This window comes from Hydra vulgaris, chromosome 07 (assembly GCF_038396675.1).
Source record: "Hydra vulgaris chromosome 07, alternate assembly HydraT2T_AEP".
Classification (NCBI taxonomy): domain Eukaryota; kingdom Metazoa; phylum Cnidaria; class Hydrozoa; order Anthoathecata; family Hydridae; genus Hydra; species Hydra vulgaris.
In genome coordinates this window covers 1,552,501-1,576,317 of record NC_088926.1, presented here as the reverse complement: position 1 = coordinate 1,576,317, position 23,817 = coordinate 1,552,501, and the positions used below count along the sequence as shown (strand labels likewise).

The 23,817-nt window shown below is 27.4% G+C and overlaps 1 protein-coding gene across 2 annotated transcripts in view; it reads left to right on the top strand.

The window, feature by feature from the left end:
- Nucleotides 1-1,256: 1,256 nt before the first annotated feature.
- The window catches only part of LOC100202589 (membrane-associated guanylate kinase, WW and PDZ domain-containing protein 1), a 31,287-nt gene continuing 8,726 nt past the window's right edge, over nt 1,257-23,817 (top strand). The window contains exons 1-12 of one of the 2 annotated variants that reach the window (XM_065800775.1): nt 1,257-1,437; nt 5,034-5,183; nt 5,338-5,454; nt 6,268-6,463; nt 9,205-9,300; nt 9,945-10,027; nt 10,113-10,170; nt 15,247-15,318; nt 15,975-16,248; nt 16,463-16,676; nt 17,127-17,270; nt 21,805-22,186. In XM_065800775.1, the coding sequence (XP_065656847.1) occupies nt 1,299-1,437; nt 5,034-5,183; nt 5,338-5,454; nt 6,268-6,463; nt 9,205-9,300; nt 9,945-10,027; nt 10,113-10,170; nt 15,247-15,318; nt 15,975-16,248; nt 16,463-16,676; nt 17,127-17,270; nt 21,805-22,186 (1,925 nt within the window). In that variant the 5' untranslated portion in view covers nt 1,257-1,298. The remainder of the gene's footprint in view (nt 1,438-5,033; nt 5,184-5,337; nt 5,455-6,267; nt 6,464-9,204; nt 9,301-9,944; nt 10,028-10,112; nt 10,171-15,246; nt 15,319-15,974; nt 16,249-16,462; nt 16,677-17,126; nt 17,271-21,804; nt 22,187-23,817) is intronic. The other variant, XM_065800774.1, reaches the window with a different exon arrangement.

The following is a 23,817-nucleotide window of genomic DNA, read 5'->3' as shown; positions in this document are numbered from 1 at the left end:
ATAACGAGCTGTTTGAGAATGTTTAAAATAAGTTTTCTTGATTTTGTGATGACGAATTAAGGAAATAGCATACCATTGAAAGTTAAAATCATTAAAATCATACATTTACATTTTCATTCATATGAAAGCCCTAATATTGCATATGGCTTATTGACTAAACTAAAAAATATTTTATGAATATGTTTGATGATTTTATTCTCGGAGGGAGGTAATAAATTATTTGTAGTTGCGGTTAAAATGCAAAAAAAAGTTTATATGCTAGTACGTGTGTGTATGCATATATAGCAGCGAATTAAAAAATAACGAAAAAAGCAGTTTTTATATGATATATTTATAAATATATATAGAAGAGTTAATAAACTAAAATTATATACGCAACAGTTATATACCTAATGAATAATAGTATTATGTACGAAAAGTTTATGAACAAGTTATATAATTCAATGACACTGATTGTCTTTGTAGAGCATGTTGTGAACTGATTGTGTTTGTAGAGCATGTTGTGTTTGAAATAACAATCGTAGAAATCGTGATTGTGTTTGTAGAGCATGTTGTGTTTGAAATAACAATCGTAAAAAACAGATAAAAAAATAATATGAAATGATATTTAACGGAAAGGAAACAGTAACTAATTGACTTTGAAACTTGCAATAATTAATTTTGATACGACTGTACAACTATATTTTTTCTTATGCTTATATTTCAATCTAAGATTATTCTAACTGTTTATTACTACTTAGTAGAATTATTTCCTTTCGTTTGTCTAGTTTACTGCGTATTTTAGAATTTTAACTTTTGTTCAATACCTAATATTTGTCTAGTCACACTACTTTGCATCTTTTTAAGTTTTTTGATCTTAAATATGTTTCATGGTTCTGTGCTTAAAGAAAATGCTCTTGATGAAGATTACATATGTCTAAGAATGCTTTGAAAAGCTGCATTTCTACATTTAGCATATTTTTCTCTTGATTTTCACTCACTTTAAGCTGCATCATGGAATTTTATATATACATATATATACATGGGATTTTATGTAAAGAAATTATAGTTCCTCATAGGTACCTTGCATATGTGCATGTGTTTATGTACATGGTACTTAACAGTGTATCTGCAAATGGTACTTTACAGTGTATCTGCGTATGTGCATGTGTGTGAGGAGGCATAAGAGTGTGTGTGAGTGGGGGAGGGGGTGCATGTGCATGTGTGTGTGTGTAATAAGGTAATTGTTATTATGTTAATAAAGAAATTATTTTCATAATTATGATAATATTTTTTATCTATTTAAAAAATAAGATTAAATGAACAATTCAGTTAGACATTGGAGCTCATCGGTTAATAAAGCTGTTGTGCAACGGTCAAGTAATGGAAGTTTTAATTTATGCATTGAAGGCGGTTCTGAATATGGCCAATTTGTTGTAATTGGAGATGTTTTAACAGGTTTGTTTTATATTTCTGTTTTTTAAACTACAGAGAAATTAATTTATTTAAGCGACTCAAAATGATTGTGAAATGCTGAATTAAGTTTTTGCAGTAAAACTGGTTCAACTTACCAACAGATTGTTTGATCATTTAATAACTATCCTTAATTGGTGTAGTTAAGGCAATTTTATAATATTATAGCAACTGTATGATATTTTGTTGACTATGACATTTCCGTTAAATTATCAAGCCTGTGAATTATGAAAAGACAAAAAAAAAAAAAAAAATGATAAATTTTACAGTATCATAAAATATATGTTTGTAGCAAAAAAACCCGACCGAAGATTCTTTTTTTAAAATAAAAATCTTCTTAAAATCCAATTGTTTGTCCAAATTTAAATAAGATTTTAAATAATTATGTTTTTCAGGTGAAATAATTATCATAGTTTAATAATATGATCTGTTCTGATCGTTGATTGGCAATTTTTCTTAATTATATGCCCTTTCTTGGTCGGAATTCTAGTATTTTTTGTGAAAATTGATAGAAATATTGTATTTTGACAACTATATATAGTTAAAATATGTCAGGAATAATTAGAACTAGGATCTATAGTTTGTTAATGCACTTTTTCAAAAGATTTCAACTAAATTCATGTTAACATCGTTGAGCGAAAGTGATCTAAAGACTCCAAAATAGTGTTTTTTAGATTCACTATTAGGGGTAGTAAAAAGGTTTTGAAAATTATATATAAAAAAGAAAAGTTTCTTTAAATATTAAAAAAACCTAAAGCAAAAAAAGTTATAATATCTAAAGCTCGTGTTTGGACATAATACGCTGATAAAGTCATGTTAATTTCAAATAAAAGAATTTAAATAGTTTGTAAACCACCTTAACTACATCAAGCAGGTAAGCAATTCTTGCTCTTTAAAAGTTTTTAACTGGTCAAACAAACCTAATATATACAGGCCACTAATGCATGGAGGAGAATTTAATGAAAGCATTATAAACATTTTATAAATAATCAAATTTTATTTTTCACATTTTATGAAAATTTCAAGATAAATTTCTATAATAGGAAATGGTCAATATATATTTATATATTTTTCTTGGATCTGTTTTGGAAAAGCTTTAAAGCTTTTCCAAAACAGATATATAACAGAAAAATATATTGTTTTAAAGGATGGATATTGTTTTAAAGGATAAATATATGGAGTTTTAAAGGATGGTGTATCCTTTATTTGATATTTTAGTAGCATTTGCTAATGTTGTTTTTCTTTATTGTGCTTGCCATTTTTAATCTGGTTTTCTAATGATACTCTTTCTCTTTTAGACAAATTTTAAAATAGAATTGTAAATGTAGTTGGTCTTACTCTAGCTTTCAAGATTGTGCCTCTTTTCTACAAATGCAGATAATTGCTACCATTACCTTTTATACAAATGCCGTCATGATTGCTACTTAAGCAGGCCATTATCTTTTTCTCTACTTAATTAAAACACTATCTTTTATGACCTGTTTTAAAAATGTTGCATCTTTTTACTGTAATTATTCCTTCATGCTTAAAAAACCCTTATTCGATTAGGTTAGTTTTTTTTTCAAATCCATACTTTGGAACTTTTTCCTGTGATCTTGTCATTATCCTGTCCTTCATGTTTTCCTGTAGGTAGTAGAATGGCTTTACTTAAAATGTGACTCTAGATTAGTGGTGTTATATGTTAGTGGCATTATTAATGTTTTAATACTATTTTATAAAAAAGATCACGCTTTTCATGAAAGGTTATTAAAACAATAATGCCACTAACATATACCACTGTTTTCTATGTATGCTTGTCATCTGCAGCATTCACAATAGTCCTACAGTTGGCAAATCATTTTGAGAATAAACAATATTAGTATTTTTATTAGTTTTTTACTATTTCCATAGAAGGCTATCTGCAATAAAGTATTCCAAAGGTAACATAACCATTCCTTGACTTAACACTAGATATTTTAATACCTAAGGTAATTGACTAATATTCTTATAATTTTTTTTCTTTTCTGATGAATACTTTTTCTTTGATTTGCTGCCACAACAAAATATGACTTATTTTGATAAAATATTTACACTTTAATTGTTCTTAGTAATAGATTTTTTTTTATCATTTACATTATTTTTGAATAACCTCACATTCCCCATGGACTCTTGTGATCTTCTTTGTTTTTCAAAGTTTCTATAAAAACAATTTTTATTTGAGACAACTATCTCTTAATCCTATGACTCTGAAACTCTTGACAAAAATGGCTGCTTGTGGAAAAGTAACTTTACTTTGTAAGTAAGAGATATGGAACTTCTTGCTTAAAAATGAAGTGCTTTACCACTGCATCATTATCTCTTGTAGTTTTTAAAAAATAACTTTATCAACCTTCCTAAGGCTAAGTTTAAGATGCTACTTTTTTTAAATGATCATTTGATATAGTTTTGAAATATGGACCTTGGTGAACAAAGTTGTGTGTAGAAACAAGTTAAGTATGCCAAGAACATTTTAAGGATCAAATTATGTATATGTTGCTCAGGAAGCTTTTTTATTCTACACCACCACTGCAAATAATATATAGGTGTTAATATATCTAATGTACCACAGATATATATGTGGCGACATATATCTAATGGTGGTAATATATCTAATGTACCACAGAAGAAGACCATTAACTACTAATTGGATTTTGTTTTTTTTAAAAAGAATAGCAAAAAGAAAATTCTTCTTCAAAAGTTATATCTAAAGTATTCAGTTATTTAACCCAAACAATAACCTTTAAGTTATATCTAAAGTATTCAGTTATTTAACCCAAACAATAACCTTTAAGTTATATCTAAAGTATTCAGTTATTTAACCCAAACAATAACCTTTTCAGTATCTAAAGTATTCAGTTATTTAACCCAAACAATAACCTTTGAGGCAAACAATAAATTTTAAGAACTAGAAATTAACTGAAACTTACAATTTTATTTCTAATAAAGTAGCTTTCAAAACTTTTTTGTGTGCATAACTTCTTTGAAATTGAAATATAATCATGTAATATTTAGTAATATTGAGTAAGTAATATTAGTATTAATATTTAGTAATTTTAGTAATATTTAGTAATTAATTTAGTAATTGTTAGTAATAATTATACTAGAGTATTGTTATTATTTAAAAATTAATGGGTTTTTTATATTTGTTAAGAATGTTTATTTGTTTTAAAGTTGTGTATATTTTCATAAATTTTAATATTTTTTTAGATAATAAATATTTTTTTTAACTTAATAATTTTGTTTCTTTTTATGTGATTTAAATGGTCATCATTAATTACAAAGTTCTTTTTTTTTATGTTTGACTTTTGTGTTGACAACTCTAAATGATGAGTTAAAATGAATCGCAATCAAAAATTAAATAAAAATATAGAAACTATATGAATAAATTTTATTTTGCAATGAAAAAACAACAAATAAAAAATAAATAAACCAAATGATTATAAAAAATTAGCATTAAAAGCTTATTAATAATGTAGGAAAAAAGTTTTTCATCATAATAGTTCACCTGCTAAAATATTCTTTTTTTTTTTTAATTTTTAATTCATTTTTTAACATTTTTTTAGATAAAGTTTTATACAAAACAGGAAGATTGACTCCTGGTGAGATAATTCTTGAAATCAATGGAACCCATATTGCAGGTTACACACAAAGTGATGGCATTTCATTAATCAGAAATAGTGGCAATATACTAAGAATCACTTCGGTTATTTCAGGTCAACATTTTTGTACTTTTTTCCTGTTTTAAAAGTAGGAAAAATAGTCTAAGTTTAAAATGTAAAACAGACTTTTATATTATATTTATTATTTAAATTTAGAATATAAAATTTGTTTATTTTACTTTAATACTAAAACTACCATAATTTCCAGGTTTTGGAATTAGTAGAGATTTAAGAAAATATCTTGGGACGAGGTTTTCTAAGGGATCCATTGACCATGAACTTCAACAAACAATTCGAGATAATCTTTATATGCGCACAGTACCTTGTAAGTTTTTTGTTTTTTAGTATTAAAAATGTGTTAAAAAGAAACTCCTGGTAACTACTGGACAAGTAGAAACACTGCAACAATAACATTGAAAATACTAATGTTGTATTAACAATACTACAATACTAATTACTATATATAAAAAATATAAAAAATACTAAAAGTATTTTTTAATAGTATTTAAAAAAATACTTTTAAAATTCTATTAAAAAAGATTATCGTATTTATCCCAAATATTTATGTTGCTTTAACTTATCTGTCTATTTTTTTGTGTTTGTTATTATATTTTTTTGTGTTTGTTATTATATTTTTTTGTGTTTGTTATTATATTTTAGTCTATATTAGTCTTTTTCAATTTTTTGCTCTGGAAAACTTCGTTTGTCAATTAAAGTGAGCAAAGTATATGATATTAATGAAATTTATTAATTGTATATATATATATATATATATATATATATATATATATATATATATATATATATATATATATATATATATATATATATATATATATATATATATATATATATATATTGCTCTGTTCTTTAAGAACATTGAGCACTATAATTGTTTTGTTCTTTAAGAACATTGAGCACTCTACTTGTAAAATACACTCACATAATTTACATATATATGTATATATATATATATATATATATATATATATATATAATATATATATATATATATATATATATATATATATATATATAATATATATACATAATCATATGTTACAGTTATATTTTTTTTGTTGATATTTTGACCACAACAAAAAAATTAAGAAAGCAAAATTAATAAAGTTCATTTTAGGTACGACAAGAAGCCCTCGTGATGGAGAAGTCCCTGGCGTTGATTATGAGTTTCTTTCTGTTAATGCATATCTAGAGCTTGAACGTTCTGGTCGTCTTCTTGAAAGTGGTTTTTATGAAGGCAACTATTATGGTACTCCTAAGCCACCAAAAACTCCAATGACACCAGGTACTGGAACCATACGAAAACAAAAAGTGTAAGTTATATTTAATTATATTAAGTAAGTTTTCATTTAATATATTTATAATTCATTGGAATAAATAAAGTATAAATTTTGCTTTTTTTTGTTCTCTTTTCCCCTTTAGATTTTCAGGATTTCTTTTTTGCAGTTAAATATTATATAAATTATATAAAAGTTAATTATTATATTATTTGTAATATTGATATATAAATTTGATATTTTAATATTTGCCATATTTTTTTTTGTATTAATTTTTATATTGCATAAATATGTATAAATATATACAATTCAAATGTATGTGTATGTGTGTATATATGCAGGGCTTGTGATAAAGCGGTTGGCATTGCTCCCTTAACATAAAACACACCTGTAGATGGAATATTCAAAACTTTTAGACACAATAAGCAACAGTCATTCAATTTTTAATGAGAGTATAAAGTCGCGTTTCTTTAAGAGTTTGAGAGGGAGAAAATAATAAGTTGTTTAGTTGATATATAATGTCACTTGCTTTAATAAAGAATGTGGGTTTCTATTTTGCACTAACATAATGAATTAACAATTTGAAGTTGTTACAACTAATTTCTAGAATGGAATGCTTACTATTTTAACCAAGCGCACTTGGAAACACAATTTGAATAAAAGTATGTACAAATGAAATGCAAATAGAAAATTACTACACATTCGCAGTGTGAATAGAAAATTACTATAAAAGATTAAAACTTCAGAATGTTTTTATTTTTGTAAAAATGTCTAAGATTTATTTCATTTATTGTTTGTAACATTCCATACATCATTTATAATAAAGATTCATGATAGAAATTTTATAAATTCAATTTTCTATAAAGTATAGGTTTTAAAGTATTATCTAAATATTTTAAAACCTATTTAAAGATATATAATTAAAGTATACTGCAAAGTTATTTTGACAAATAATAAAGGCTTGGTATGGCAAGCTGCATTATAGTTTATTGATGGAACAGACTTAGTGACAAACCACACAATTCAAAGACATTCAAAAAAAGCATCTCAATATACTCCAATAAGATGTGAGGGCGAGAAACCCTCAAAGTATTACCTCAAAGGTAATAATAAATTGTTATCTTTGAAATACAGCATTGTTATTCTTATAGTTACAGATTTTAATTTTGAACAAGCTTTGTTTGTTGGTCGATATTATTCATATCATAAATAGTAAAAAATAAATAAATATTGCAATCAATACAAACGTTATACAAGAAGTTAGAAAGTATAAAAAGCTACTTCATTAGTATAGTGTCATGAGTGCACTGTTGCAGATTCTACTTCAAAACATTTGTCAATAAAAGAACATTATATAACCAATAGATATAACATCTTTGTAGTATAACATCTTGAGCGCGCATAATCACGTTTATTGACATATTACAATATTGTGAGTGCCAAAAAACATGCTGGGCAATTTTATTTATTGCAAGCACTGATATGTGCATATGTGTGTGTATACATATACTTGACACATTGCATGGTTTTTGCTCAGATCTTTTTGTATTTTGTTAAATTGCCTCAGCTAAAAAGTGTAGTTTTTGTATTTTGTTACTCAGCTAAAAAAATAAAATAATATATATAATAATAATTATTATTTTTCTTGTGCTTTATTTATACACATTATTGTAATTACGTGTATTTTAAATTATTAATGTATTTATATTTTTTATCATATTTGTTTAAGTTGTTTAAATAAAAAGTTTACTGTAAATCATTATTGCATGTGTAGCACAATCAGTTATGAACTCCATACTCTTAGACCATCTGATTCCTTTTTTACAAAAAGATATGAAACATTTGTAGAGTACTTTTCTCTTTGAGATGGAATGTTTCTCACTGGATTCTATATCTAATTTTTCTATTTATTTTTAATGGATCATAAGGCATTGACTTTTTAACACTAAACTGTATGATATGCTACTTACAACTTTTTCTTTATTTTTTTTTTCTTCTTATATGCATCTACGTTTCTCAGAGGCTTTTTATCTCTTTCTTCCCTTTGTTTTGCCATTTTAAGCATCACATTTATACCATTTGTTTTACCATTTCAAGTACCCTCTATATGTATAAACAAAACACAATCTGAGTCGCCACAGTATGGAATGCCAGTTTCAGGTCTGTGCACCTCAGGTGTCCTAGTGTCATAGATTTTTTTCCATGGGTAGGTATTTAATATATTTTAGACTCTGAGATATGACTGTATAGGTTTACAGTCGCCACAGTATGGAATCGCCAATATGAGTCGCCACAGTATGGAATGCCAGTTTCAGGTCTGTGCACCTCAGATGTCTTAGTGTCAGATTTTTTTCCATGGGTAGGTATTTAATATATTTTAGACTCTGAGATATGACTGTATAGGTTTACATCCCTTCACACTAGTCACATCGTCATGTCCTTCACACATCGTCATGTCCTTCACACTAGTCACTTATAAGATTGATCTTACTTCTGAATATTCTTTGCTCAGTGGCTCAGTCTATAGTATACTATTTGATATATGACTGGAGCCTTTTGTTGTGTCATAGGCTTTACATTCAACTTTCATCCTGGCCTCTGATTAAACTAGACATTACAAAAATACAGCAAGGACTTAAACATGGTTAACACTTGTGGATCAATATTTCTGATTTTATTTTAGTGGTTGAGCATTGGCACAAAAGTCCAACCACTAAATTAAACCCTGATGTTTTGTGTTTTTTTCATGACTTTTAAATATTTTAAAAATGTTTTAGCCATAAAACCGAGGAAAAGAAAGATGATTTAAAAGATCCATTACCAATTAACTGGGAGATTGCTTACACAAAAGATGGCGAGATGTATTTTGTCGAGTAAGATTTTTTTTTACATTTTATGTTCTTTTTTTTTCCTTTTTCTTTCTATTTTTTTTATTTTCTATTTTTTGCTGTGTTTTGTAGCCTTTTAATGTAAGTTTATAAAAAAGAAATAAAGTATAGAAAAAAAAAATAGACTCTGATTCATGATGCCCCTCTGTATGTCATGATGCACCCCTGCATAGGAAAAACATTCACTTCTTTACAATTAAAAAGTAGCAAATGAAAAAAATAACACACATAATAAAACAAGAGAATTTTATAATCAAGACTATACACCTCTTCATAATGAACAAATGACACACACCCTTAAAATGAAAAAAAAAACTCATCCCATACTGAAAAATCTTTACACCATTGTGAAATAAAAATTGGCTGTAGATATTTTCAATAACCCTGTACTTCAGGAGCCTCAGGTTTAAATACATCATTTTTTTAGCACCAAATCTGCTGTTACTACACCAAATATTACTGCACCACTGCCAAATCTGTAAAAAAAATAATTTATTTGTGTAGATGTAATTAATTTTGATCATTGTATTCATAGCTTTCATAAACTTTTAGCATATAAACTTGTTATGCATTTACTTTTTTAACTGATTTTAATTCTTGTAATTTTTCTTTTCTTTTTTGTTTCATAGCCATAATTCTGGTCGCACTCAGTGGGAAGACCCAAGAAAAGTAAAGCCACCATCACGACCTTCAGTGTTGCCTCCTGAAGAAAGTTTGTCTTATTTATTTTTATCTTATTTTCATTTTATAAAAAAAATTTCAGAAAAAGAAGATTAATACAAACATTTTCCTTTTAGGTTTACCTCCGGGTTGGGAGAAGGTTGATGATCCAAAATATGGAACTTACTATATAGAGTAATAAATATATATTTTTATATATTACACATATTTTCATTATATATTTTATATATATATATATATATATATATATATATATAAATTTTCTTAAAAATTTTTTTTTTCCATATCAGAATCGATAAAAAATTCTGACCCTGATATTTAGTAGTCTAGTATTTTTAAACCTTTTTTTTTTTTTTTTTTTTTAATTTAAAAAATCTAAAGAAAAAAAATTAAAAAGTTTTTTTGTTCAATATTATTGTTTCTTTTAATTGCTAGACCATGCAATAAGTTTGAAAGTTTACAATATTTTCTTAAACTTTCATTATACAAAGATATAGTTCCAAAAACAAAAGGATGCTGTTTAAGTTTTCTGAAAAATTTTTCCTAACTTGTAATTAATTATATATTTTATATATTAATTACTTTAATACATTATTCACTTTTATTATAGAATTTTTAATTGTTGTAATAATTCTTAAAATGTCTGCATTCTATTAAAGTAAGAAAATAAAAAACATTTTTCATAAGCAGTAAAAACTTTTATAGCTTTTGCCAAAATTTTTATCAAATAAGTAATTTTGTTAATAAATAAATGGATAGCTTATGTGAAAACCTAAAGACAGCGCTTATCTTAAGAATTTTTAAACAGCGCAATAAATGATACTTTTTATGTATATATTCTAGTAACATTAACATTACAAGCAAATGTTTGTAACAAGTATAAAACCAAATTTTGCATTTAACAAGCGATATTTTCAATGAATAAACAGATAGCTCGTGCTAAAACCAAAAGCTCTTGTAAGAAGCTGTTTAGAGGAGCAGCTCACATGTATTGCCATGTTCATTTTAGGAGAGCTTTTCCCCGCTCTCGCACTCATTTACTCCAGCCGAGTCCTGTATTTTATTAGTTACCAGTAAGATATTTGTAAACATAATTTATGTTCATAAATTATGTTCATAGTTTACGTTCATAAATTATGTTCATTAGTATCGATAAAACACAAATTTTACTTGAATCAATAGGAGTAAACACTGAAAGAATAAGGAGAGTAATTCAATTCAAAAATCTAAATTTAAACTAAATAGAGAACAGACCAACTCTGATTCTAGTAGAATTTGACAATAAGATAGATTGTTCCAACGCATTAAATTTGGCAAGAAGAGTAAGAAACAAAGAAAGCTATAAACAAGTATATATTAGCGCAGATTTATCTCCAATGGAGTGAGAAAATAAGAAAAAACTTGCAGTACAGAGAAATGATAAAAACAACAAATTAAAAGGATTGAATGAAATAAGCAAATTTAAATTCATTATAAAAGGAGGTTCACTAATCAAAGTTAGCCCTTAAGGAAGTTAAACTAATATCAATCAGTAGTTCAAAAATCTTGCATTCAAATGCGTTCAAATTGCGTTCAGATGCGTTCAAATTTGCCACCATTAAACAGAGCTTCATCGTCTAAATCAACTTGTTACTCAGCTCCAATTTTATTGAACTGTTATTATACCAATGCATCATCCTTAAACAATAAAATGCAAAAGCTTTGCACAATCGTCCTTTATCACAAATTTGACATTTTCATCACAGAAATATGGTTTACAGAAACATATGTTCCTTATATTACCAACTAAAAGTTATTTAGAAAACATCGAGCTAGTTGCAGGGGTGGAGTAGACATGTATGTTAATTCAAAATATACTAGTATTGAAACAAATAATGGGATACTAAATGATGACTGTGTCGTGCAACAGTGGTGCTGTTTATCAATTGGCAAAGAAAAGCTGCTGCTGGATGTATATATAGGTCAATGATTCTCGAAGAACAGGACAACCTTAGCACTTCTCTAACCACTATGAGAGACAATAAAATTTATGAATCTTTCTATGAAGCTAATCGCTATCTCTTGTCTAAAAAATTTGATGGGCTAATGATTGCAGGCCACTTCAATTATGCTGATTCAACCATTCAAAACAAAACTCAAAACTCGAAAACAAATCAAATTTTATCAATACTGTAAATGATTGTCATTTTATTCAACACGTAAGTTTCAATACATGGTATAAAAGTACTGGAAATTTGACAACAATCAATCTGGTATTTACTGAAATGCGAGAACGAATACCAGAGACATATACAGGACCAATGCTTGGGAATATTACAAATGGACATTGTAGTATAATATGGGAATATAAGACTCAAAATAATCAAACTTTTCATTATTTTTCTAACCACTGTCACAACTATGCTAAAGGTGATAACGAGAATCGAAGCTTATATATAGGCAGTATGAATTGGTCATAACTACTCAAATTCGTGTCAATTCGTTACAAGACAAACACAGCAATTTAAACACCAACAAAATGACAATAGCTACTATATTTAATGAACTCTTCCATTCATTTTTCAGAAATAATATAAATAATGAACTTCTTGAATTTGAGAACTGTTCCATTAGTCAAGTGAACAATAAAGCATATCTTCCTTTTTGTAAAACCACAATATTACAAAAACCAAAAAAGTTAGATATTCACAAATCAATCGGAATTGATGGCTTAAGTCCATATGTTCTAAAAAACTGTGCAATGTCATTTTGTATTCCACTAAAATTAATTTTCATGAAAAGTTTTAGTTCAAGTTCATTATCGAGGCAATGAAGCCAAGTAAACGTTACGCCCCTACACAAAAGCGGTAGTTGACTTATTGCATGTAATTAGAGGCCAATTTTGCTCACATCTGTCATAATTTAATAATGGAAAGTATAATCTGTGACTCCGTGATGGAGCATCTAATAAAAAGTAAGCTTATCATGCCGCAACAGCATGGTTTGGTGCCAAAAAGAGTTGTGTCACAAGTTTACTAGAGTGTCAAGACTCAGTATGTACAGCTTTACATAACAAACAATCAGTTGACCTTATTACTATTTACTGATTTCGAGAAAGCATTCGACACTTTCGCATAAACATGTTATTCATAAAATTGAATCAAGTGGTTTTAATAATAAATTTGCTGCATGGATAAAATCATTCTTAAGTAACAGATAACATTGAGTAGTTCTTGGTGAAAACCAGTCTGACTGGTGTCCAATTAGAAGTGGTGTAATACAAGGATCAGTACTTGGACTGCTTTTATTCGCAATATTTATAAATGACCTTCCTTATCAACTTTTCCACATAGTAAAAAATATAGGCTGATTATAGTAATACTCTTGCTTTCTCTTCGAGGCACTAAGAAATGAATTACAAAGTGATATAGATAAAACAGCCAGATAGTGTCACGTATGGAAAATGAAACTTAATGTAAGTAAATAAAAAATAATGCATTTTGGTAAATGTAATAAAAAAAGAGAGTATACTGAAGCACCGATCTGGAATCCATCAAAGAAATATGATATCAGCTCTTGAAAAAGTTTAAAGAAAAGCAACTTGAACAAAGATCTTAGACTATGATCATAACATTTGAATTGAATTCAAGTTGAAGTCTCCGATTTAGAAAAAGACATAAGTGCTATGACATCTACTGATGGAAAATACAGCCAGTTAATGCGTCAACAGAGCTAACAGAATACTAGGTTTAATTAAACACACTTTTGAATTCTACATTATCTCAATTGCTAAAAGATCGTGTTAAGCCTTTGTCTGACCCCTTCTCAAGTATGCAGCACCGATCTGGAATCCATCAAAGAAATCTGATATATCAGCTCTTTAAAAAGTTCAAAGAAGAGCAACTTGAACAAAAAGCTTCTTACATCTAAGCTATGAATCAAGGTTAAAAAAGTTACATCATTAGAAACTCATATGCTAAAGGAGATTTAATTGAGTCCTTCAAAATTGTCCTTGGTTTAAATCCATGTTAAGTGGTGTACATCTACGTCAAAAATAATAATAAAACCTGAAGAGTTTATGGAACAATCTACATACAGAAGAAATTCCATTCAATTCAAAAAAGAAATAATAAAATAATGTTGATCATTAAGAGAGAAATTATTCTTAATAGACACTGAATCACCTTCCTCCATCTATCGTGCTATCTACATCAGTTAAAGTATTCATAAAAGTGATTAGATATATATATATTTTTTGTTAATTCACCTCCTCAAGTTAGAGAAGGCTACTACAGACGAGGAGGCTACTTATTTGTGGTATAACCCTCTCTCAACTCAATAACTCCATAACACGAACAAGGCCACTGCGCGGAGAAACAAGTTGAGCGCGGTACTACCAGGGACGTGGTGGGGATCGAACTCAGAACTTCTCGCTTATGAAGCGAACGCTCTACCACTACACCACTACCACGTTTAAAGCGAATATAAAGTCACCTGCTGATATAGAATGTGCTTATTACACACTCTGGTTTAACATTATTGACATAAAAATTTTTGTTATAAATTATTCTAATTGTTATTTTGTTAAATTTTAGCAATAAATAATTGTTATTATATATAATTTACCATTTAAATATTCCTACAATACCAAAATGTATAAATAAAAATTTACATACTTAAAATATTTACAAAGTATTTACATATATTGAATATTTACAAAAAGAAGAAAATAGCAGTCTTTTTGCCAGGCTTTGTGGTTTACATCAGTTTTCACATTGCAAACAGTTTATTTTTTTAGACGTAATTTTTCTTTAATACCATTAAAAACTGCTTGAAATATATTTTAAATTACCAAAAAAATTACAAAAACAAAATTGTTGATTTTTCTAATTAGAAGCTGAAAGAGTATTAGTGATTTATAGTTACTGGAGCTTGTTAGTATGATTTATAGTTGCTGGAGCTTGTTAGTATGATTTATAGTTACTGGAGATTGTTAGCGTGATTTATAGTTATTGGAGCTTGTTAGCGTGATTTATAGTTGCTGGAGTTTGTTAGTATGATTTATAGGTACTCTGTTTTATGTGAGATATAAAGATACTCTGTCTTTTTTTATAATGAAAAGACAATTTTGGAATAATTAATGCAAGTAAGTTTTTAGAATCTTTGCTGATATTTTTCTCACTAACGCAATCTCTTTGCTGGCGTTTTTCTTGCTTCGTTTTCCTAAATTCTACTATTTAGGTGTTTTAACACTGTTTACTTTTATTATAGCCATGTGAATAGAAAGACACAATATGAAAAACCAGATTTTCCTCAAAAAAATGGGAAGATTGACAATTCCAGGTATTTTTTAAAAACATCATCTTATGATTTTATTGTTTTTAGAAGTTTTATCAAAATTATTTTTTATCCAAATGTAAAATATACAAAAAATATCTCATAAGCAACCCTCAGAATTAGGAAAAATGAGGTCGGCAATAATTTCCCGACCTAAATCTTTTAGAGGTCAGCATCAGGTTGGCAAAAATTATTTGATACAAAGGTGTTACCATAAAATATAGAAATGAGGTCGGCAATTTTTTGTCGACCTCAAACACTTTTAGGTCGGCATTGCCAAATGCCAACCCTAATTCCAAGGGTTGTATAAATCATACTCACAAATCACATAAGTCACAAATTTTTATTTTTTAAATATTTTTATAACTTGTTACAACCCAGTTAATTTTATAGCAAAAATAACATCTTTATCGTTAAAATTTTATCTTTTTTGTTTGTTGATTAATTAATGTCTATTTAGTAAACAAAGTTTTGATTATTTTCTGTTATCTCTAAAAGTTGGTTGTTGTTTTTATCTCCTAAGTGTTTTTCTAATCTATATAAAAGATGGAAGATTTTTGATTTAAATGTGGATTGTTTTGAAAATACTGGTGGGCAACTGGTGGGTGATTTGATCCCTTGAATCTTGATTATTGTATTTTTTATAAAAATTTGAATTATAGAGAAGTTGGAAGAAAAAATTTAATTATTGATACATCCAAACTACAAGGAGAAACATTTCGTGTGTTGTTACGCAAAGGTGCAAAAGGATTTGGCTTTACAATTATAGGTGGTGAGCAACCTGGTGAAGTACTCCAAGTTAACAATATTGTTCGGGGTGGAACTGCAGATTTAGATGGTCATTTGCGTACAGGGGATATCATTATGCGACTAAATGGTAGAAATGTTCTTAACTGGACACACTCTGATATAATACGATTTCTTCAAGGAACCAGGGTAAGCAACTTAAAGGGTTTTATTGTATTTAGAAAAAAACAAGTTAATTGTACAAGTTTGTTTCAACATTTAAACAGTTGCATGATATTGTTTCAATGTTGTAAAAAGTTGTACATCAAGACAAAAAATTGTACATCAAGACAAAAAATGTTTTTTTTTTTAAGAACTCAGAAGTTATTTATGAGTTATTAAAAAATTTTAATTTTTAAAACAGGTTGGTGAAACTGTTGAAATGGATCTTGTTCGTGGTTATGAACTTCCTTTTAATTCAGAAGGTCCTGAAGTACAAAAGTTGACCAGTGGTATAAGTCAGTTACAGAATGGTAATAAAAGTATGTTGGATGGTAACCAGCTCAATGAAAAGAGCATGCGATATGACAATAATTCTGGTTATTTATCAGATGGTGGCGGAAGTCGCTCTGGGGCTGGTATGACATCATACTATATGTTGATTTGTTTTGAGTTAAAGCTTATATTAAATTGTATTTAATAATTAAGGCATTACAATTTTATGATATAAATTTAAGACATTTCAAATATATAATAAGAAATTGCAGATATTTAATGTTGCATTTATATAAAATGTTCTCATAAGTTATACAAAATTTAAGAAAAATGTTTAATTAATTTTTATAACTTCATATTTAAATGATATCTTTTTTAATTTTTTATAAAAATCAAATTTTATTAAATTTTAGTTTTATTATAATTTTAGTTTTTTTTAAAATTTTTTTTTGTGTGTTGATTGTTTTTTGTGTTGTTGTTTTGTTTCAGGAACATAAAATTAAAAGTTAAAAGTTATCTACAGTTTCAAAAATCAATTAAATTTAAATAGAAACTTTTTCTATTATTATATCTTGACATTGATTTTGTTTTAGCTACCCCTGTTGCATTTCGAAGTGGTCCTCCACAGTATATTGTTGTTCCAGTAGTTCGCGGTCCAAATGGGTTTGGTTTTACAATTGCTGATTCACCTTATGGTCAGCGTGTTAAAGACTTAGTTGATCAGCGAAGGTGTCAAGGTGAGTTTAAACAGATTTAGTTGATCAGCAAAGGTGTTAAGGTGATTCAAGCAGATTAGGTCAATGGTCAAATTTAGTGTTCAAATTTTTTACAGATTATGTTTGATTGAAATTCCCAGTCAAACCTTTATATTAAAATATATTAAATGTTAAATGTTGAAATTCTGAGGAAATTTCTAGAATTATGTATTATAATTAATTGAATTTTTTTTCTTATTCTCTTAAAATGTATTTTTATTTACATTTTCTTCTAGATTAAAATGTTTTTATTTAAATTAAATGCATGCTTATATGTTTTTATGTATATGCCTTCACTACAGTAATATTTTTTTGGCAAAGAATTTTTCATAAATGTAACAAAAAAAAAAACCACACACAAAACCAACACAAAAACACATTTTTACTATATAAGTGAATATAGTTGATAATTGAATATATAGATGATTAAACATATAGTTTAAATATATATTATATATTGAAAATATAGTTGATGAATGAATTAAGTTGTATAACTCTTAAATCTAATGACCACTTTTTTATTATTATTCCAAAGAAGTAGGTTAATCCATTGTTAGACATCTAAATCACTCCTGCTTTTTTCTGCCTGTTGGACAATGGCATCTGTGGCTGTAATATTTAAAAAACTCTAGACACACTAGATGTGTACCCTGTTTATTTGAAAAATCAAAAATGTGACTAAATAAATAACAAATAAGAAACTTATTCTGTTAGATGTTTTTCTTTTATGAAAGTTTCAAGATTTATTGTTGCAATTTAGGATAATAAACTCTTTTTAAAAAATAAAAAAAAATAAAAATTTTAAATGCCTAAAGTAAAAAGTTCTAAAAATAAATAATCACAATAAGATAAATCTTCATGCTTTTATTTGAAAACTGAATCCTTGGCTTTCCATACCCTGAATAATCCTTGGCTTTTAGTGAATTATTATATGTAGTCAGTTTCAGTAATGAATCATTTTCAACTAAAGACACTGTAGTGAAGGTAAGCCAAGTAACCTATCAACACAAAACATTACAACAATAACATCACAAAATTAAAAAATAGCATAACATATTACAGTAAACACTCAATAACTCAAACCTCCAAGGGACCAAGAAAATAGCTTGTTAGATAATTTTTTAGTTATTGAGGAGTACAATCCATAAATAAAGGCTTAACTAGAATTTTAAAAATAGTTTGAGTTATTAAGGGTTATCAAGAGTTTGAGTTTGGGTTATCAAGAGTTTATTCTATACTTTTTAACTACTAACAAGATTCATATAAAAGCACTTCAAATGTAACACATTTATGACACATAAAACTTATATAACACATATCAACATATAATAACACACATTACCATATCATATGAAACATAAGAATACTTATCAAAAACTATATTAAGAACAATTACAAATGCAACATTTTTTTGATATGACTTTGTAATGCATGTTTTTAAAATTTAAAAAACATATATATATATATGTATATATATATACATATATGAAACATCATATGATATGGTAATGTAAATTATGTTAGTGTATTTTACAAATAGAGTGCTCAATGTTCTTAAAGAACAGAGCAATAATAAAATAGTAAAAAACACTTATCTAACTTTTTTCTTCAACTTGAAGTTTCACCATTGCTGGATCATCAGGAACAGGAAAAATAAAAAACACAGATTAATATGCTTTAAATAATTTTGACAAACGACTTGAATAGTGTTATTATTAAAATGAATTAAGTAGATTACTTTCAAAGTTACTTTATTATTTTAAAAATAACATAAGATTTATCTATTACTACAGAATTCATGATTTCATCACACTATTTAATATAAAGGTTTTAGATCTTATAATTGGTTAAGCAGATATTAACAAATAAAAATAATAAAGATTTAATCTTATCAGCTGGTTCCTGATGATCCAGCAATGGTGAAACTTAAAGTTGAAGAAAAAAGTTAGATAAGTGTTCTTTACTAATTTATATATACATATATATATATATATATATATATATATATATATATATATATATATATATATATATATTCAATTTATATATATAAAAATTAAAAGTGCAACAAAAGCAATCAGTGTAATAAGTCAAGTATAAGTGAGTACAACAACTTACTTGTTGTACCAGAAGAAGCAGCTGCAGCTATATAAAAAAATTAAAAATATTACAAAATTAATGTAATAAATCATAAGTGTTTTATCATAACAGTACACTGCTTTGTAAGGACAACATTCTTGTTCTCAACAAAGTCAAGTCACATCATAGCAAAGTACACAACTTGGCTAGCAAGGACAACACTCTTGCTGTAAACTAAGCCAAGTCACAATATTTTGAAACCATGAAAACAACATAGTAACCACTTACAAACTATAAGCATGTAACATTATAACACACATAGAAATACTTCATTTAACAGATATTTACGCATATATGATACCTTTATGTTACCACATCAAATAAAACATAAAAATACTTACATATTTAAATAAAGAAAAATTTATGAATTAGGAACATTAACAAATACAACCTTATTTGTGTAATATTTGTTTAATGACATACCAAGGTATGCAAAAAACAAACGATCAAACAACCTGGTTTGTCATATTAAAAAAAGCAAACAGATTTTCTGTAATTTTTATTAGTGATTGATATTTTCAAAGATTTAATTTATTTTCTGATAGATTAAAAAAATTTTTAAATCTATCAGAAAATCTGTAACAACTGGGTTTAAAGTAACAACAACTGGGTTTTTAGTAACATTTACTGGTTTCCAGTAACAAAATTTGTTTTGGTTTATTTAATTGTAAAAAATGTGGTGTTTAATAGTAATACAATAATTGTTTATAGTTAGGTACATCAGTAAATACAACAATGTTTGTGAAGCATTTATTAAATGACATACCTTGCAATAATATTCATCAATTTTACAAAATTAGCTATTAAACAATCTTGTTCTTGAACATAGAGTTGACCGTGTGAGAAGCAAGGGTTTTTGAGATAAACACCAACTTCATCAAAAGTTTGATCTTTGAAAAGAGCATTGACTTAATGTTCTTAAAAATAAAAAATACAGATTATTATACTTTAAATAATTTTGACAAATGACTTGAATAGTGTTATTATTAAAATGAATTAAATAAATTACTTTCAAATTTTTTTTTATTATTTTAAAAATAACATAAGATTTATCTATTACTACAGAATTCATGATTTCATCAAACTATTTAATATTAAGGTTTTAGATCTTATAATTGGTTAAGCAGATATTAACAAATAAAAGTAATAAAGATTTAATCTTATCAGCTGGTCAAAAATATTAGGAGAAATATTATAAGGCTAAGCTTAATAAATCTTTCTTTAAAAACTCAAAACATGTATTTGTACATGTGTAAAACATGTATGAATGAATAGCGGCATCATCAGCATTAAATTAAACATTAATTACAAGCAATTAACGAGGTCTTTAAATTATTATTTGCAAGTTCTTTAAATTATTATTTACATGGTCTTTAAATTATTATTAGCAAGGTCTTTGAATCTTTAAAGTTTGTTAATTAAAGGTTGATAACCCTTATAACTTAAGGGTTCTATTGTTCATTAAATGGTAGCAGACAGGGTTATTGTGTTTTACATATCAAAGGTCTTTAAAGTCTTACATGCTGGTCTTCTCCATACCTCACTTCATATGGTGTTTTGCAACTTGCTCAACCAAAACTCAATCTCCGTCATTTAGTAAGGTTGTATCCTGCAACTGTAGCTGTTCCTTTATGCTCACTTATTTATCTCTTTAACTCTCTATTTTGCTCCTAATTTAATAAGTGGTTGCTTGCAGTCTTTCTGTTCTCCCAACTTAATAAGCAGTTGGTTGCAGTCTTGTAAGGTGGGAAGTGTGTGCTATTATATGTTTCTGAAACGCAGTTAATAAACTGTTACTTGTGGTGACAAAAAGTTAATGAATTGCATCATTTGAATATTATATAGTATTACTAATAAACCATTTTTATGAATAAAAAAAAAAAGAACTCTTGGTCATTATAATTTAGGGTCAGATTTTTACAATTCAATGATCAAAATATTATGAGACTATCTAAAAATAACTCTTGAATGAAATCGCAAATATACTTGTGACTTAAAAAACACACTTACTTAGCACACTCACATAGCGCACTCACATAGTACACTTACATCAATAAAATTTTTCTTTGCAAGCAATATACTAGTGCCTATGTAAATAAATTTGAATATGTATGATGTTAAATTCAATGTTCTAGTTCAAAATTATTACTTATATTACGTTAAAAGTCTCTGCGCAAGAGAGCCGATAATGTCCAACTTCTATTTATAAGTAAAATTTAGCGTGACATTATGGATTGCCCGTTTAGATTTTTTAAACATACTTAATAGAGTAATATTTTCTGCTTTTATGATGAAGTTGTTATTTCATATTAGTATTTATATTATTTTCAGTTACTTTTGAATATAGCAAATTCAATGAGCTTTTTTTTAATAATAGGTTTACAACAAGGCGATGTAATAATTCAAATCAACAATTCAGTTGTTCACAATCTAGATCATTCAGAAGTTGTAGAAGTTTTGAAATCATGTCCACGTGGTATACCTACAAATTTTCAAGTTCAACGTTCTGGCCTTTTATCTGTTGTTAAATCAATGCCAAGTGCTATTGGAAAAATGGAGCGACCAAAATCTATGCCTGCACTAGATGATGATGTATCTTTAGCACCTGGTTTACGCAGTACAACAAGCATGGGTGTCATATCAACGAATGGACAGGCATCAACAGCTTTATCAACTTATGAGGAACGAACTCATCCTCAAATATCAGAAAGCGGTGACGGCTACAAATCATTAAAAAGAGCTGTTCAAGCCAATGCAAGGTTTCCTTTTGATACACAAAAATTATATTTAAATTTAAAAAAATGTTTAAGTTGAAAATATACTTTTCAAGTTTTGTATATATAGCTATGTTTTTCAAAGGTTTCAATACCTTTGAAATTAGTTAAGTTTGTATATATTTAGGTATTTTTTATCAAAGTTTGTATGTGCCTAATTTGTTGTTGTACAAACAGTTTGTAGCTGATTTCTTTTAAATAATTTAATAATTGCCTCATTCTCTCTTTTTACAGTTTTTTTTATTCTTACAAGGCTATCTTAACTTTGAAACTGTTAGATATCCAAATCTTCCATCTGCCATTCAACCTATTTCACATTCGGATAGTTTACCAGTTACTACTCCACCACACAATTATGAGTTAGGGTTAGGGTTAGAAGCAGAAATAAAAGAATTGAGAAAAAAACAATCCTTCCAAATGAAATGATCCAGTAATCCTGTTAACAGATTATGCACAACACAAATTGACTCAAGCAGAACTAAGTGATCTTGGTTGAGATCTGGACTTGTCACTGGAAAAGACAGAACTTTTGTTTTTTCTTGTTAACTTTATTAAGATATAATAAGCTGCTTTTTGTGTATGTAGGACAGTAGAGATAGAAGTTCACCTTACACAAAAGAAGACTGTTAATTTGTATGTGAGAATGCTCAATTTGTATGTAGGTAAGATCCAGAAATTGCATTTTGAATGCAATTTCTGGAGCATTTGGACTTGCAGTGGCTTGCAAATTTTAACTCCAACAAAACTCAGTTGTTTACTGCAAACAACTATCCCAATTCTGTCGACATTCCTATATTATAATAAATGGCAACCCTCTCATTGAGTTCTCTTCTTTATGTCTTCTTGGATTTTCCTTTACTACTAACCTTTCATGGAAACCGTCTTTATCGTACTCGCCATTTTACTCCTAATTCCATTCTTTACATCTTTAAATCTCTTATTTGCCCCTGAATGGAACGCGGTTGTCATATTTGGGCTAGTTCTTCTGATGATGCTCTTTCTCTAATAGACAAGGTCCAAAAACTCATTGTTAATGTAGTTGGACCTGGTCTATCTGCTGAGCCTCTCTCCCATTGTCATAAAGTTGCATCTCCTTCTCTTTTCTACAAATACTATCATGGTTGCTGCTCAAAGGAGCTATCATTTTTAATTCCATTAACTAAAACTCACTCTCACTCATTCATCTTGACTCGTCATTCAGCAAGTCTCATACATTTACTGTATCTGTCCCTGCATGCTCTAAAAACTTTTATCTGTTTAGTTTTTTTCCCCACACTTTAACCCTTTAGAACTTTCTCCCATCTTATGTTTTCCTAACTCATACAACCTACAACTTTTTAAGTCTTCTGTCAACTGTTTCCTTGCTCTTTTCTTTTTTTCTCTAGTAACTCTCAACTTAATAGTGGTTGCTCCCTGTTTGGAGTGAAAAAAAACAAAAAAAACTAACATGCATACATTTAAAGATACATGAAAGTGTTTTTAACAATATCTAATTTGTTTTTGTGAAAATATGCAGCAATATATGCGCACCATTTTGCTCTCTTGTTTTGTGGATTCTTCTGAGCTATTCAGTACATTGTTCTAAACCATTCATTGTTCTAAGCAAAATGTTGATC